This window comes from Antennarius striatus, chromosome 11 (genome assembly GCF_040054535.1).
Source record: "Antennarius striatus isolate MH-2024 chromosome 11, ASM4005453v1, whole genome shotgun sequence".
Taxonomy (NCBI): Eukaryota; Metazoa; Chordata; class Actinopteri; order Lophiiformes; family Antennariidae; genus Antennarius; species Antennarius striatus.
In genome coordinates this window covers 4,766,931-4,781,522 of record NC_090786.1, presented here as the reverse complement: position 1 = coordinate 4,781,522, position 14,592 = coordinate 4,766,931, and the positions used below count along the sequence as shown (strand labels likewise).

Here is a 14,592-nt window from a genome sequence, read left to right as displayed (position 1 = left end):
GGAGGATGAGAAAAGGAAAATTGATGAGGGGAAAAAAATGAAAAAGCTGCATTCCTAGGAATATAATTCACCGCCTCAGTGTTTCCAGGGCTTGATTAGAGGGATGCAGCGACTGGATGCATTAAGATTAAGATCTGGCGTTCAGAGGGAATTGCAAAAGGGAAGCGATACGAAGTCTTTATCAAATGTGACGTTGATTTTTATAAAAAGAAATCTCGTTTACTGTGTGTGCTTCCACTGTGGAGCCGCAGCTGTTTGTGATGGATCCAGAAGGGGCAGGCTGCTCCAAACCGCTGCCATGAATGAATGAAGCGGCGCTCTGGATTCAGTCACTCACTTGTTACTAGTTTAGGATAGAAGAGAAGCAGCAGTGTAAGAGTACCAGCCAATTCTTTTGGCTGAGCTGACTGCAGTGTGGGATATCATAGAGGCACAGACCAGGAAGGAAGATGGAAAAATGTGTTTTTATGTAGAAGTCAATCCATAAACACATCGCAAATCAATCAGTCCGTATTTAAAAAGGTACATGTCCAAAAACATGGATTCTGCTAAACAAACAACTCCTGATTCACAGAATCATTCTCATAATATAAAGAAATAAACGTTCCTCCTGTGTATAAAAGAAAATGGAAAATTTTAAATGACATTTTTTTACTGACTTTCTAAAAAATATGGAAATTCAATTTTTCACTTTTAACCTGCAGCTTTACAACTGGATGATCAAGGTAACGGTGTAGCTGCTAGGACTGTGATGAGTCTTGGGTTTCAGTTGCTCTTGTTGGACAACAGCCAGCTGTCTGGCTGTTTGATTGCTGAACAGTCCAAGTCAACAACAATATGCACCCTCTGTGTTTGATTGCATGTCTCCTGTTATCTTGTACGATTGTATCACATCCCGACCTCACAACTTTCCTTGTGAACAAACTTGCGTTGTCCTCAGCAGTGGTATGCAGTCAGACTCATCCCGTCCTCCTTTACTTCACCTGTGCCTCGGCATCTTAGACCGTGGAGGGTCAGATGTTGGATCTGCTGCTTTCTTAGATGCAACCTTCTTTCTGGAATCTTTCTCGTCCGGTTCATAGAGAGCGTTCCTCACGAAACGTGCAGCCGCTCCCTTGTCCAGACGGGCGGCTTTCTTCTTGTCTGTGATCTCTTTGACTTTGTTCATGTATGTCCTGATTCTCTCCTGAAGATCAGAGCATATGAAGTGGAATTACACAATTCACACTAACAGAAAACCAGCTCAAAAGCAAGAATACATACACACCAGTTCCTGTTTGATTCCGTGTTCTCTGGGATTTACTCCTCGGGTAACCAAGTACACTGAAAAACAACAACAAAATGTATAATGTCTAATGTTTATGATCTAAGACAGGATATCAATGCAGATGTATTACCAATCAATACACTGCTTCTATGTTCAGAACTGCTGTTAAGATATGTGGATTGCGCTGTTCTGACACAATAAAAGGGTCACAGCTATCCATAATGGGGTGCATCTTATTTATTGTATTTGACATATTTTTGGACTGGCAACGTAATTCCAATTAGTCCTTTTGGCTTTTCAGTTCATTTATCACATAAAAACACGTGTATCATGTGTCTGGAAAGCATTCCCAACCAAAGTATTACATCTATTAATCTCACAGCAGTGTTCCAAAACACTCAAACTGCTTTCAGAATTGGTTGTTTAGTAACTCCTGCTTTATGCTTGTCTTACATCTACTAATGATAATAATAAATATAAATCCATGAAAACTTACTCCAAAATAATGAATTAAGTGTGTAGACAGACATCAGATCCAGCTTGGCTTGCTCCAATGGATCCAGCTGTTTGCAAACCAAGTTTAAATTAAATTAGCATCACTAGACAAATCTTTTCCAGGTTGTGATGACATTACCAACACTGAGCTGAACACAAGTACAGATGCTTACTTTGTGGAAGCTTAATGGACGTAAGAGGAATCATAAACACATTTGTGAAGCATCTGGACTCTACCTTTTGCTGCAGCTCATTCCTGGGCATCGAAATCAACTGTTCCAACATGGCTTTGACGGTAGAGACTGAGGAGTCGAAGCCCGTCAGCTGTTCGTCTATCTCGTAAGGATAATCCTCTGTATTCCCATCCGCGGCCATTCTCCTGGGGGGGAAAAAAAAGTATACTAAGTTCCAAAGACGAACTGAATGTGATTATTTCATTAGACGACGTCCGTGTACTTAGCTAGCAAAGCTACCACAAGCCAATTCCACTAGCAAAACATGCCAACGTTTCGGTTATATGAGCGAAATTAAAGACGAACGCTGCAGATTAGTGAAGCAGAACTTATTACCGGTTTGGTGACAATAAACGTCGGTCGAAAATTAATTTTGAATAAAGCTACAAAAGCCTTTCAGTTGCAGAGAAAGCTAATATGGCACGCTTCATCCTCCAGCCAGCAGGAAGTGACGTCAGAGTATAACCTCCAACTCCTATCGGCTGCTCTTTATTGCCGCCTAGCGTTTGGAATAGCGAAGTGCGATGGTATAAATTAATCAATTGGCGCACACTTAATGGATTAAAATGCACCAGTAGTTTATTTGCAAGTTTGATATAACTGTTTTGTACTCTGCAAAAATAAAAACATCAATTTTTTCCTTATGAGCTGTTAGACATCATTTTAATTCAATCGATAATGAAAAGCAAACAGACATTACAAAGAAAAAAAAGCGCACCTAAAGGTTTCTAATGAATCAATCCGCTGGACTTGTAGAAAGTGACAGTAGGTATTTCCACACAACAAAACTCAAATTTGTCACGGAAAAAAATGAAATGAGATACGTAGATGAGATTGATTCACGGGGCATTAAGATATTCAGTTTACCCCTTTTTCCAGTCTTCCAGCATTGGACAGTCTGGCTGTGTGCAACTTCAATAAATATCCCATCGGAAACAAAACAAGTCATGGAATCTAAGGATTCAAAAATCTAAACAGTTGGAGATTTGGGGAATTTCACATGAAAATCCGAAGTTTATTTATCGTACTGTTACACTGGCAGTGGTGGTTAAAAAATAGCACGGTTAGAAGCTGATGTAACACCAGACACCACCAGAACTGAAGACGTCTTCATGGAACTTCAACCATAAAGGAAAACGCCTAGTATTTCAATTTTACTTTTGTATTTCGAGACTAAAAATCAAATGGCAACTTATTTTTTCTTTATTCGCTTTTTTTAAACATTTATTTATATATATACACTTCTAAAACAACAACAACAAAAAATAAATCTAATTAACAAGACACACAGGCTGAAAAAAAAAATCAAACCCAAACCCAAGATAATTTTTTCGGCAGTGTGGTACAGAATTTCCAAATATCTGATGTGTTTGTGAACGCAGCACAAGTGCCTCCTCGAAGAGTAGCGTTCACGTTGCCACGGTAACCTGGGGCGCGACTGCTTGTAAGTGAATCTCGAATGTCGAGATGCCAGACAACAATTAAAGTGCGTTCAGCCGTCGGACCGATTGCGTCCTGTGGGTAGCCTCAAACATGGACAACTGTGACCTGGAGAGACTCTCCGTCTCCGGCTTGAAGCTCCATCCGACCTTCACACCAGAAGTCACCGATTACAGCCTGTCAGTGGGGAGCAATGTCAACCAAGTGACCGTGGACGTGATTACCAGTGACTGTGCAGCGTCATACAAAATTGTGAGCACTGGCCAGCGAGCTTAAACTTCAAATAACTTTATTATTCTACATAAAAACAACTTACTTTGGTGATCTTTCAGCTTTTTGGAGATGGATCCGGTGTTGTTCAGCTGAAGGATGGCTTAAACAGAGTAGAGATCGAGGTGGTGGCTGAGGACGGCACCACCAAAACCTACTGCGTGGAAGTCAGCAGGCTGTCTGCAAAGATAGCTGAGCTCAGCAGTCTGGCTGTGGAGGGGAATATTCCACTTAACCCTGAATTTTGCACCAGAATCTATGAATACAGCTGTGGGTACAGGAGATGCACCTCTCCTTAGGGCTGCAGTACATCATTTTAAACAGATGTTGTCACTCCTTTCCTGCAGGTACGGTTCCATTCCACTGCACCGCTGTGACCTTTCTTCCAAAGGTACCAGATGAAGACATAAAAGTCACCACGGGTGGAGGAGACGGGTCACGACTGGTTCCTCTGAATGTTGGAGACACATCCGTGGAGATCTCAGTGTGTTCAGCAGATGGCAGTAAATCACAGGTAGGATGAAATACCATGAGATGACTGCTGTTTCAAAGGATTTACCTGTTTTTTTTTCTTATGCGTTTTTGTGAAATTCTGATCTTCTTTATCTAATGATACCCTGGTGATGTAAAGAAATCTTATCTCTTGAAGCTGCACACACCTCTAGTTGCGCCTGAGTAACTATAAATAAGATAGCTTTCAGACGTTTAGAGTTTCTAGATACTAAATCTGATATCGCTCTCACTCTGTTAGTCCTACACGGTGTTGGTGACCCGAGAGCTGATTCCCATGGCCGTGACCTTCACCAATGGGAAGCAGCAGCTGGACTATGAATGTCCAGTATCTCTGACGGCTTTTTATAGACCCGTATCTATCAACCGCAGGTAAAGGCCAACTAGAGAGACAATTCAAAGGAACATATATCAGCAGCTGAAGCAGCGGCGGCTTCCTTCATCACATGCAATTCAACAAAGCTCTTGCAAGACAAGGGTCTTCCATCTGATGCATGAGTAAAATAAATAAATAGTATTGAAGTAAACCTGTATTTATGCAGAATCTCAATTTGCTTGTTGAATACACATCACCATTTTGTTATCTTGGCAATTTCTTTTTCAAGAAAAAGCCATTGAGATCTATCTGTTCGTCTTCATTCGCAGCGACCCCAAGCACGTCTTCTCGAGGCCATACGTCGAGATGCTGGCACGAAGGTCAAAGGTCGACCCACTTAGCGGCTCTCCTCTCAGAGACGACTGGAAGGTCGATGAGCCGAACATCGACAGGAAGATGTCGGCCACCCCGGTCAAGTGTTTCTTCGCTTACCGAGGTGAATCCTGAGCTCCTCAGAGAGTTTTACAATCAATTTCTGTAAGAAATATTTATACCACACGGTTAATATGAAGGCGTGTCCTGCCTTAAATCCCAGCGATACAAATTCCACGGCTGTCATGTAACTTGATGTCGCTGCAGATGGATATTATGTTGCTCCACAGCCAGGGAAATTATTGCTTCACTAAGAACTCACATATTTAACGCTGTATTTTTACGTGTTAAATCCATAAATCCCTAACCCTGTTCTTTTACCAAAGGGTGTGACGCCGTGATGAGGCTGTCTGAGCTGGGGTCACACTGTCTGGACTGTCCACACAAACCAACAGGAGACCTGGATGCAAAGGTCAGAATAAAAAATTAAAGAGCGCTCCGCTTTGCCGCCATCGCTGCCGTCAATCTTGACTCGGCACATTCTTTATTCATGAGTCAGCAGTCTCTTCACGGTGCTTTATCATCCCCAGTTAGAGCAGCTGGTGTTTTGTGTGGAGCTTTGAAGACGGGAAGCAGAAGCGTGTCGGCTTTTTTTTTTTTTTTACATGACAATACCTCAGCATATCATTAATAATCCAAGATCATTACAGTAATCAGATCCACCAGGTCAAACCAGGTGAAAGCTTTGATCTTTTATTGATTGAATTCAGTAAAATGCTAAATTATTTCTCTTTTCAGGATGTCACGGAGACAGACTGGTATAAGAAGTACTTTGCGTCATCCAGCTGTTTGGAGATAGACATCAAACACAGTTTGGAGGTAAAGCGTGTATTTTACTCTGCGTCATCGAGCCTGTGGTGAACTTTGTGAGTCCCCAGACTCCCAACCTAGGGTACTGAGTCAGCTCTAATCATACATGTGATATTTTATATGTACAATAATCCTGGATCCATCCCTGAATCCAACTGTGCACCACAATCAATAGTTTATTCCTTGGCACACGTCCCATATTTCTCTCAGCTTTCCCTCGAATCCCCCTCAGCTACTTAACGAACCCCAAAATCCCAGCATTCAAGAAAGCGGAAAACATTTCCTGGATCCAGATCCACTTGAACGTTGAGTGTGTATTTTCCACATGCAATCACTCACATCTTCCACAACGCTTCCCTCCTCTAAGACCTTGTCCTTCAAGTGCCGTTCCATCCGTCACTTCTGTTTAATAAGAGGCAGCGTTTCGCTTCGCTGCAAAGCTCCCTTCTTCTACTCGATCGGTGGATGATTGGATTCCTTGTCTGCTCCAGCTGCGCAGCTGGGAGAAAAGACTCCAAGCAACAGCAGGAGACAACGCTGATAAACTGTGCAGCCTGGCCCAGGATCAGCTGAGACTCTACCGACGACACCTGTCTAAACCTGGTGCGTAACGCTTTCCATGGTTTTTAATATATCACACCACATCACATGTGTTATGATATTCTCCAAGTGGTTTGATCCAAATCATTACAGGGGAAAAAGGAGAGTGATTTTTTTTTTTATACGCCACTGCTAGTTAAGTAGATTTTATTCTAAATATTCCAATGAATCCTTGATGGAGGGGCAGAAAAGTGAGCTTCTGCATCTGCAGGGGAGTTTTAGCTTCAGCCATCAAAAAAATACACAAAACGGGCCATCAGCAGGGATTCCTCCTCGTCCAACTCGAGTTACCCTCACCGTTTCTCATCCACTTGGGCCTCATTAATTGTTTGATGACTTAAGAAGCGACACTAGAGACCGATCCAAGAGGGCGACACGAGGGTCACCGGAGACTGAATAACACTTAATAGAAGGACAGGGAGACCGGGGTCAGCTCAGAACGTGACCTAGTGAGTTGTGTTGCAGCAGAGGTCATGTTGGGTCAGTTGCGTAGTAGATCTTATCAAGATTTTTAAATTTATAAGACACGAGTTCTGTGAATAGAAGAGATCCACTGAGGGTTTTTGATCGACTATAATTAGTTAAAGGAATTTTAAAGCTATGTCAAAAGTGTTTTTTTAATGTTGCAGCAGCTGTTTTGATCTGAAGCATTAGAGCCGTGTGACATCTGATAAAGGTTGCTCTCGCCAAAGGACGACATGTGTCTGAATATTTCATGCAACAGCCGCCTGCAATTCTTGATAAGTAACGGAGAAGGCAGCCAAACCGGAGCAATTTTTGTTCCTCGTTATGTTATTTTAATTCTTGAATTAAACACCAAATATACAAAAAATAGCAGAAAAACAAAAATCAAATCTGGCTGTTTTTTTATTTCTCAGTATACCTTAAGCTTTCCTTCCCAGGGTGCATTGCAGCTTTCCAGGGATGCCTGACAGGAAGCAACCAGAATTACAAAATTACAAAAAAAAAATCAATAAGACTCATTTTTAAATAAAAACAAATGATATTATGGTGTAAGAGTTTTGACTTGTGGCGTTCAACCTTTACACTGATCCCATTTTGAGTCTCCTGGCTAAAGGTAAGATTCTACCGCAGCGTAATGTCGTACCGTACGACATCATATAGAGTTTAGTTTGTGTTTCCACAGGAGATGTGTTGCAGTATGGAGACACCCACTGTCCTCTGCACAACCTGGAGCAGGCTGCTGTCCACTATGCATCAGCCATCAGACTCAACTCCAGAGACCCCAGACTCCACTTCCTGCTGGGATTGGTTTTGGAGGAGCAGCACTACGCGACAGAGATGTTGGGCCTCCAGAGGAAGGTGGTTCAGACTCACCGCTGAACGACAAGCTGAAATTGTGTGAACTGAGCGCCTCTCGCCCGTTCCTCTGCAGCCCGACAGAGACAGAGATGAGCTGAGCGACGCAAAAATAACAGCGCGTCTCGATGACATCCTGGCTGTGTGCAAGCTCCATGGTTACCTCGGTACGCCGACTGTTCAGAACCAGCTACGGGCCCTGGATAAGGAATATCAGCAACTCAAAGAGCAAGGACAGTCCAGCAAAGCCGACTACGTCCAGACGCTCTACATCTGGCTCTCCAGGAAAAGTGGAAAGGTAAAACTGACTCATCAGATCCTTCTGAACAGTGAATTCATCGTCATGCACGGCTAACCAGATATTTTAACAGCCTATCGTCTTTGCAGGATAGCAGTGAAGCAGTGCAAGACGAGGAGAGTTCCGTCCACAAGGCCCTGATGAAGTACCAGGATGCCTGGGTGCTGAGTCCTGACAGCTGGGAGTACAACCTCCACGTGGGCCGGCTGCTGCTGCTGCTGCGGGGCCGGAGCAGGGAGGCCCTGCAGCACCTGCAGAGCGGCCTGGCCCTGCGACCCCTGCATCCCGCGCTCAGGTCCGGTAGTCGTAGCAACGTCGGTGTGCACTCATGCATTCCCGCTGCTGTTTAAAAACCTGTTCCTAAATCAGGAATATAGTTTAAAGAGGTGAAAGCGTGCGTCAGTGTTAGCCTGAACTCGCTTTTCACTCCTCTTTGACTCGCTAAGAAACGAGTTTTACGCCTGTCTGTCTGGGTGAGCGTGTTTTAAATGATCAGATCCAGTTTTTTCCTTCACGTCTCTCCGGTGTCGGATTCATCTCCTCAGATTCTTCACGGGGATGGCTCTGCTGTCGCAGGAACAGAAAGCCTCCAGCAACGCAGAGAAGGAAGCTGCTCTGTACTTGCAGCAGGGACTGGAGCGCTTCATCGCCCAGCGCTGCAGCAAGAGGTTTGAACATGTGTATGTGTGTGTATGTGTGTGTATGTGTGTGTTTGTCACCGTAAACTCTTAGATTCCTAACTTTGTGCGAGGAGAAGATTAATTTGGGGAAATAATTCTGAATTTTCTGTAACACCACAAATTTTCCTCCATTTGTCTCCAGCTGGGTGGAGCAGGATCCATCAGACCCTCTGTCCAGCATCAGCACACAGTTCCTCAGAGGCCTCCTCACCCTGGGCCAGCTGCAGGAGAGAAACACCCTGTCCGGGAACGCCATCTGCGCCGAGCAGGTCTACCACACGTAGGACTGACTTGTGTTTTTATTTTCGGTGTTCCTTCTTTGTGCCGTTCATAAATCTAGACATCCCAGTTTCATATTTGACCGATGCATTGTCTGATGGAACGCCTCAGTGTGGCGGTGCTGGCCGCTCAGAGCGTGAGTCGGTGTGTGTGTCGTGGAAAGGCCGGTAGGCAGCTGGAGTGGGTGTTGTTGGACGCCCAGTTCGCCCTGCTGCAGAGGCTGATCCAGCAGGGCGAGCACCAGGCCCCGCCCGACCCGGAGAGGCAGTCCCTGGTGGCCAAGAGATGCCAATCCCTCACGGCTCTCATTCGCCTCACCTCTATCGCCCCCTGTCAGGAGCTGCTGGACATGCAGGAGAAGGTAGAAACATACAGGAGGCCAATTGATTTCCTCTTTCACTCTATTTTGCTTTGTGTTATTTCCCATCAGCGATATTAGATCGATAGATTCAGAGTCGTATCATCTCCATCCCATCCCATGCTGCTTTGTGCAGGCGTGCCAGCTAGCAGTGGCGACCACGCCGCGGGACAGCCACGCCTTGTGTCTCCTAGGTCTGGCACAGTTGGCTCAATTCGACAACAACCCAAATTCAGACAGGTCAAAAGACGTCGTGTCCGACGCCCGACTCAGCTTCCAAGCCAGTATTGAGCTGGAACAGAAGACTCAAAGTGGAGAACCGCCTGAGCAGCTAACCAGTGAGCATCTCCGGTGTGTTTAGTGTCCATGATCTCACACACACCCACAGATGGCTGGTTAATGTAAGACCGATGTGGGGAAAAGTTGTCACAGAAAATAATTGTGATAACCACCTCATATTGACTGCTTTTACAGAAAGCTTAATTCTCTACACCCTGTTTGTTCAGAACAAAAGTGGTGGCAGGACCAGCAGGAGGCCCAAAACGCCTCCAAGCCTTCCATCACCAAACCAGCAGGAGTGAGGGAGCCTTCTGACACCATGAGGGCCGATAGAGGAGCCAAACGGGGACGGGGAGCACCTACACATCGACGGGGGGTTGCAGCAGTGACCAAAGCTCCTGTTCCTACACCCCCAGTCTCCAACAGGGGAGGGAAAATCACCCGACCTCCAGCCAAAAGCACCCCTGCAGCCAGGTGAGTCATGCTTGACAGACCTCTTATTTAGATGGATGTTTGTTGGCACTTTTTAAATTACATTTAAATATTTTAACTCATTCATAGATTAACTACAGGTGTAAATACCAGCATAGTAATCTTTTATTTAAAGTATTACTGTCCATTTGAGAAACTGAGAGGAGGAAAAAGTGACTCATCAAATAAATTTAAAACACATTTCTAGGTGTGTGTGAACCACAAAAAAATGTTTGCAGCGAAACAAATCTTGCTAAAATATTCCAGATTTTTGTGGTCCTTCCTCTTCTCTCCTGTAGGGGGCGAGCTGGAGCAGCAGCCAAACCAGACAGAATTCCTAAACCTTCCAACGCTACTAAACCTAAACTCCCTGACACAAAGTCTAAAAAGGACTGTTCCCCTGATCCTGTTGACACCACAGAGGGTAAGATCTAACAGATGCAATGAGAGTGACACACTGAGGCAGGTAAAAGTGTTTTTATATGAAATATCACCAACAGATGTCATTTATTGCCCTTTTCTCCTGGATAAACATGTCAGTTGTAGCTCCAGAGTCTGCTGTAGGAGACATAGCGACCGCATCCGGACCGATGAACCGCAGGTCCCACATCTCCAGGCTGGGTCTGGCCCGCGCCCTCTCTCGCTCTGTGGACACACAGGACCAAGCAGCACAGCTCTACCAAGAGGTCATGGCCATGGCTCCAGGGGTCAGTGGAGGTTTCTTTCCTCTATGCTTTTAATCCATCAGTGGCTTTATTCGCGTGTCGTGTCTCCGATGTCCAGGTCCACGATGCCTACGTCGAGCTGGCTCGGCTGGTTGAGCCGTCAGATCCTCAGGCGGCGCTGGAGGTGTACTGCAGGTTCCCTCTGAGGCCGTCGGGCGAGCAAAGCTTCGATGACACCTTCATCGCCGGAGAGGTGGTCCGCATGCTGATGGCACTGGACCAGTGCGACCACCCACAGCTGGGCCCAAACCTTGTGGCGTACGGCAAAGTCATGGGTCTGAGTGAGTTCCGTCCTGTTGTGGTTGAATATCATGCAGCTGCATGAAACACAACTGATCCATGTTCTCGCGTTTTTATCTGTGGCTGTTTTTAGGTTCTATAGAAAAATACGTAGACATCTTAGAAGCCAAGTCCATGACCAAGCTGCTGAGAAGCGTCTACGCCAGGATCCACGACCGACACGAGGAAGATCAGGACCTGCAGGATTTCTTCAAGTTCAAATGCTGGTCATGAGGACGCCGGTGACGTCTGACGACTGTGTTTATCCCTCTGAAACCTTATGAGTCAGAGTTTGTGGGTCATGCATCAAAAAAGAGATTTCTCCTCAACCAGGATTTGAGAAATGAGCCTCTTAGGTTGGACAGAGGAGGTGGAAAAAACACTCCAAAGTCATATTTATTTTCTGAACATAGGCCTCTCAATAAAAATGACAAATAAGATAAGCAATAAACAAAAATGTTCACCTACAGTGCAACAAAAAAAAAACCAAAAACAGGTGTATTAGTAAACATGAAAAGAATTAAACCTTGATGTCCAGAGTTATTCCACACCGGAGGTTGTACGACTCCTTTCTTTGTCCCATTAGAGCCTTAATGGTGATCCAAAGCTGTTTAAGTCAGAGAACTAAAGACACCTCTTGGATGAGAAGCTTCAGGAAACTTTCTTAAAGTCCAGAGGATTGACTTAAACAGCTTTGGACTGGATAACTGAGAATCTACACAGACAGCCTTAATGGTCATACAGGAAATGCACCAGTGTCTTGCAGGGCATCTCTCAGCACGACAGGACACAGTTTCTTGCTGGAATCAGCCAAGGGCATTTTAAGAACACAGTAACCTCAACAACTGATTTCCAAGTTTTTTTTCTTCAACAACTGAACCAATTTAGTCGGACACAATCTGTGTCACCGCATCTCCGTCGCACCGTCTACTTTTTCACACTAAGTTGAGTTTGGTGACGATGAGCACGCGTACCGTCTGGTCAAACCCAGAACACACACACAGGCCCAGTTTGTCGGGGCTCCAGTCCAGGCTGGCGATTGGCTGAGAGGACAGAGTGACGTTCTGTAAGAGGTGGACGGCCCCAGCTACCCCCACATCCACACCGTCCGAGTCTTTCTTCCTTCGCTGAGCGGGATACTCACTGGAAACAAGAGGAAATACACAGATTAGTTTACAACAGAGCAGGAAATTAGCCTTCATGACTAATTATGTATCTTGAAACACTGGCAGAGTTAAAAATGACTCACTATTTCCACAGATGGATGTTGCCTGCTCCCCCTGTGGTCATAAAGACTTCCCTATTTTGAGGCAAATGCCTCACCTGCCAGATTGTTGACTTGTGAGCCTGAAACAACAAATAGGAATCATTTAGAAAAAAACAAATCAAATCAAGACATGTAAAAAAATCTACCAGGATTTTTAATCCACTGAAGGTCAAATAATCAGACCTTCTTATTCTGTGGTTTTCGTCAGGTTTGTGGTTTCTTCCACACTTTTGGCACGAACTTTGCTCCTATAAACCTCTGCTTGTATTGTTTTATCTGGAAGCTATTAAGCAGCCTTTCCACTCTGCTTTCCAGAAACAACGTGATTCGTGGAAAAGATGATAAAAACAAACTAACACTACTGAAAAATCAACCAAAACAGCTTGTTTTACTCAGAACTATCTGGTCTGTGCCAATGTTTACCGACCTCCCTTTCGTCATCGGGGAAAGTCTTTCTTTTTCTTTTTTTTTACCATTGTCAAAACATTTTCAGTTACGTTAAAAACACTCAAGTTACCTTTTCAGAAATGGAGGCAAAGCCCTTGGTGGGGTGCTGGGTCCTCATGTCAAAGACGTGGAACTTCCCCTCCAGCGATGTGGCCACCAACTTGTTCATGTTGATGTCCTTCCTGTCAAACTCCACACAGCAAACCTGGACGTGACACAAGATGGATATGGCAGAAATGACACATCAGGATATTTATCACACCACATGCTTCCAATTGCAAAGTATTCTGTGTTGAACGGGTATATTTTGTTCAAATAATAATTCAATTGCAATTGCAAATGCAGTCAAAACAAAATTATTACATGGTAGGGTACCGGGTCAGTCAAGCCACAAACTGTTTTTGTTTCATCCTCACCCCATTTTTAATGTTGGTTTCCCACCGTAGAGACATATTCCTAAGGTCGAACAGTTTGATGTCCCCGTTGTCGTAGCCCGCGCACACACAGCGATCTTGATTGTTAAAAGAGTGACCTGTTATGAGGAGGAGGAGAAGGAACACTCCACTTATTTATGATGATATGAAGACAGACAGAAAAAAAAAACCCTCAGGCACAGTTTTAAGACATATTCAGTGTTGCAAAATCCTCTAAGAACTTTATGTGAGAGCAGATGATAAAGACGCAAATACCAAATGCAACAGTCCAGCAGTCCCTCTTCATTTCTCCTTCCATGGGCTCCATGTTAGCGACAGGTGAATCCTTCTGTCTGGGATCCCACACCCTTACTGTTCCTGTAAGGCAGTGCTCATGTAATGCTGTAGCTTACGTTACACATGCAATTTTCCTTCATGCTGTTGCTTTGAAAACCATGATTTTACCATCTCTGCTCCCAGTGACAATCTCAGGCGCACCATCACCAATCCCCAGGCCGCCAACACCATCAATACTATTAATGATCTCTTTGTGGGCCTTCACGCTGTACACGGGTACTTCAGGTGTCTCCAGATTCCTGTGAAAAACACAATCAGCATAAATCAGACTCACATCAGTCAGACTAGAGATTGAATACGGAAGGAACCGCATCAGATTTATGTTTTTGGGGGTGTAGCTCGAATACCATATATTGAGATTTCCGTCAAAATCCCCAGTTGCCATGTGTCTCTGTTGAAGGGACGTGGCCCCAAATGTTCCACACTTGAAAGGCTTGGGTTTCTCCACCTGAAACGATTATCACAAGTAGAGAGACTTATAAAGTAGTCATTGACAGCTATGATAACCATCCTGCATGCATACACCTGATATATACTCAAGAGTGCTCTTCTCCTGCTTCCTGTTGCTATGGAAACATGAAAACAGACTCGTCTAGAAATATCAAGTGGGGCTAATTGTGGGATAATCCGTTTGCGAAGTGTTATTTCTGACAAGAGCAGGTAAGAATGAAATATCATCGACCTCTTTGATGAGCTGGATCTCTCCGTGCTGCATTTCATAGATTTGCATGACTCCCGTTCCTCTGGGAAAGTTCCCCAGGCAGACAAACTTCGCACTGCAGGGAATCCATTTACTGTCAAAAACGGTGTAGTTTAAGCCCTTCTGGATGTACGCAATGACCTGAGGCTTCGTTAGCGGCGACGACATCTTTGCTGCTTTCGGAGAAAATGTGTAAAACGGCTGATTTCTGTATTAGAACGAATTTATGTCCAAGAAATGTTAAGACAAGCCTTTGAAGTCTGTTGGCTGCCTAAACAAATGTCGATACACTCCCACCGAAGTCTATAGGTGTCCCTAGATATGCCCGATAAAACGATGTTACTTC

The 14,592-nt window shown here is 44.5% G+C and overlaps 3 protein-coding genes across 6 annotated transcripts; 1 reads left to right on the top strand and 2 right to left on the bottom strand.

Annotated features, from left to right (window-relative positions):
- Nucleotides 1-445: 445 nt before the first annotated feature.
- c1d (C1D nuclear receptor corepressor) lies at nucleotides 446-2,447 on the bottom strand. The gene is made up of 5 exons (XM_068327630.1): nucleotides 2,332-2,447; nucleotides 2,000-2,141; nucleotides 1,764-1,830; nucleotides 1,268-1,323; nucleotides 446-1,186 (listed from the first exon to the last, which is right to left on the bottom strand). Exons 2-5 carry the CDS (start codon nucleotides 2,135-2,137, stop codon nucleotides 980-982), a joined length of 468 nt encoding a protein of 155 aa, XP_068183731.1. The 5' UTR covers nucleotides 2,138-2,141; nucleotides 2,332-2,447; the 3' UTR covers nucleotides 446-979.
- Nucleotides 2,448-3,475: 1,028 nt separating this feature from the next.
- On the top strand, nucleotides 3,476-11,306 carry LOC137604245 (uncharacterized). 3 transcript variants are annotated; one of them, XM_068328268.1, is made up of 20 exons: nucleotides 3,476-3,687; nucleotides 3,768-3,975; nucleotides 4,053-4,219; nucleotides 4,457-4,587; nucleotides 4,861-5,027; nucleotides 5,290-5,375; nucleotides 5,702-5,782; nucleotides 6,265-6,376; nucleotides 7,524-7,696; nucleotides 7,770-7,991; nucleotides 8,081-8,286; nucleotides 8,537-8,659; nucleotides 8,814-8,951; nucleotides 9,062-9,311; nucleotides 9,445-9,646; nucleotides 9,815-10,061; nucleotides 10,358-10,482; nucleotides 10,599-10,765; nucleotides 10,842-11,064; nucleotides 11,157-11,306. In XM_068328268.1, exons 1-20 carry the CDS (start codon nucleotides 3,529-3,531, stop codon nucleotides 11,294-11,296), a joined length of 3,327 nt encoding a protein of 1,108 aa, XP_068184369.1. In that variant the 5' UTR covers nucleotides 3,476-3,528; the 3' UTR covers nucleotides 11,297-11,306. The 3 variants fall into 3 exon arrangements, with proteins under 3 accessions (XP_068184369.1, XP_068184368.1, XP_068184371.1); XM_068328267.1 differs by having other exon boundaries at nucleotides 7,521-7,696; XM_068328270.1 differs by lacking the exons at nucleotides 3,476-3,687; nucleotides 3,768-3,975; nucleotides 4,457-4,587 and having other exon boundaries at nucleotides 4,112-4,219; nucleotides 7,521-7,696.
- Nucleotides 11,045-14,526, bottom strand: dnaaf10 (dynein axonemal assembly factor 10). 2 transcript variants are annotated; one of them, XM_068328272.1, is made up of 9 exons: nucleotides 14,229-14,526; nucleotides 13,894-13,994; nucleotides 13,655-13,785; nucleotides 13,466-13,567; nucleotides 13,193-13,308; nucleotides 12,847-12,981; nucleotides 12,312-12,409; nucleotides 12,037-12,205; nucleotides 11,045-11,076 (listed from the first exon to the last, which is right to left on the bottom strand). In XM_068328272.1, the coding sequence occupies exons 1-9, from the start codon at nucleotides 14,412-14,414 to the stop codon at nucleotides 11,053-11,055; spliced, it is 1,062 nt and encodes a 353-aa protein (XP_068184373.1). In that variant the 5' UTR covers nucleotides 14,415-14,526; the 3' UTR covers nucleotides 11,045-11,052. The 2 variants fall into 2 exon arrangements, with proteins under 2 accessions (XP_068184373.1, XP_068184372.1); XM_068328271.1 differs by lacking the exon at nucleotides 11,045-11,076 and having other exon boundaries at nucleotides 11,983-12,205.
- Between the last annotated feature and the right edge of the window lie 66 nt (nucleotides 14,527-14,592).

Excerpts from the sequence above, each read along its gene's own strand:
- dnaaf10 (XM_068328271.1), bottom strand. The coding sequence starts at position 14,414 with ATGTCGTCGCCGCTAACGAAGCCTCAGGTCATTGCGTACATCCAGAAG. Across the intron at positions 13,786-13,893 it reads GACGGAAATCTCAATATATG|GAATCTGGAGACACCTGAAG; the intron begins GTATTCGAGCTA and ends TGTTTTTCACAG. Across the intron at positions 12,410-12,846 it reads TTGCCTCCATTTCTGAAAAG|GCTCACAAGTCAACAATCTG; the intron begins GTAACTTGAGTG and ends TTGTTGTTTCAG.
- LOC137604245 (XM_068328267.1), top strand. The coding sequence starts at position 3,529 with ATGGACAACTGTGACCTGGAGAGACTCTCCGTCTCCGGCTTGAAGCTC. Across the intron at positions 4,588-4,860 it reads CCCGTATCTATCAACCGCAG|CGACCCCAAGCACGTCTTCT; the intron begins GTAAAGGCCAAC and ends CTTCATTCGCAG. Across the intron at positions 6,377-7,520 it reads ACGACACCTGTCTAAACCTG|GAGATGTGTTGCAGTATGGA; the intron begins GTGCGTAACGCT and ends GTGTTTCCACAG.
- c1d (XM_068327630.1), bottom strand. The coding sequence starts at position 2,137 with ATGGCCGCGGATGGGAATACAGAGGATTATCCTTACGAGATAGACGAA. Across the intron at positions 1,831-1,999 it reads GGAATGAGCTGCAGCAAAAG|CTGGATCCATTGGAGCAAGC; the intron begins GTAGAGTCCAGA and ends GTTTGCAAACAG. Across the intron at positions 1,324-1,763 it reads ACTTAATTCATTATTTTGGA|TGTACTTGGTTACCCGAGGA; the intron begins GTAAGTTTTCAT and ends GTTGTTTTTCAG.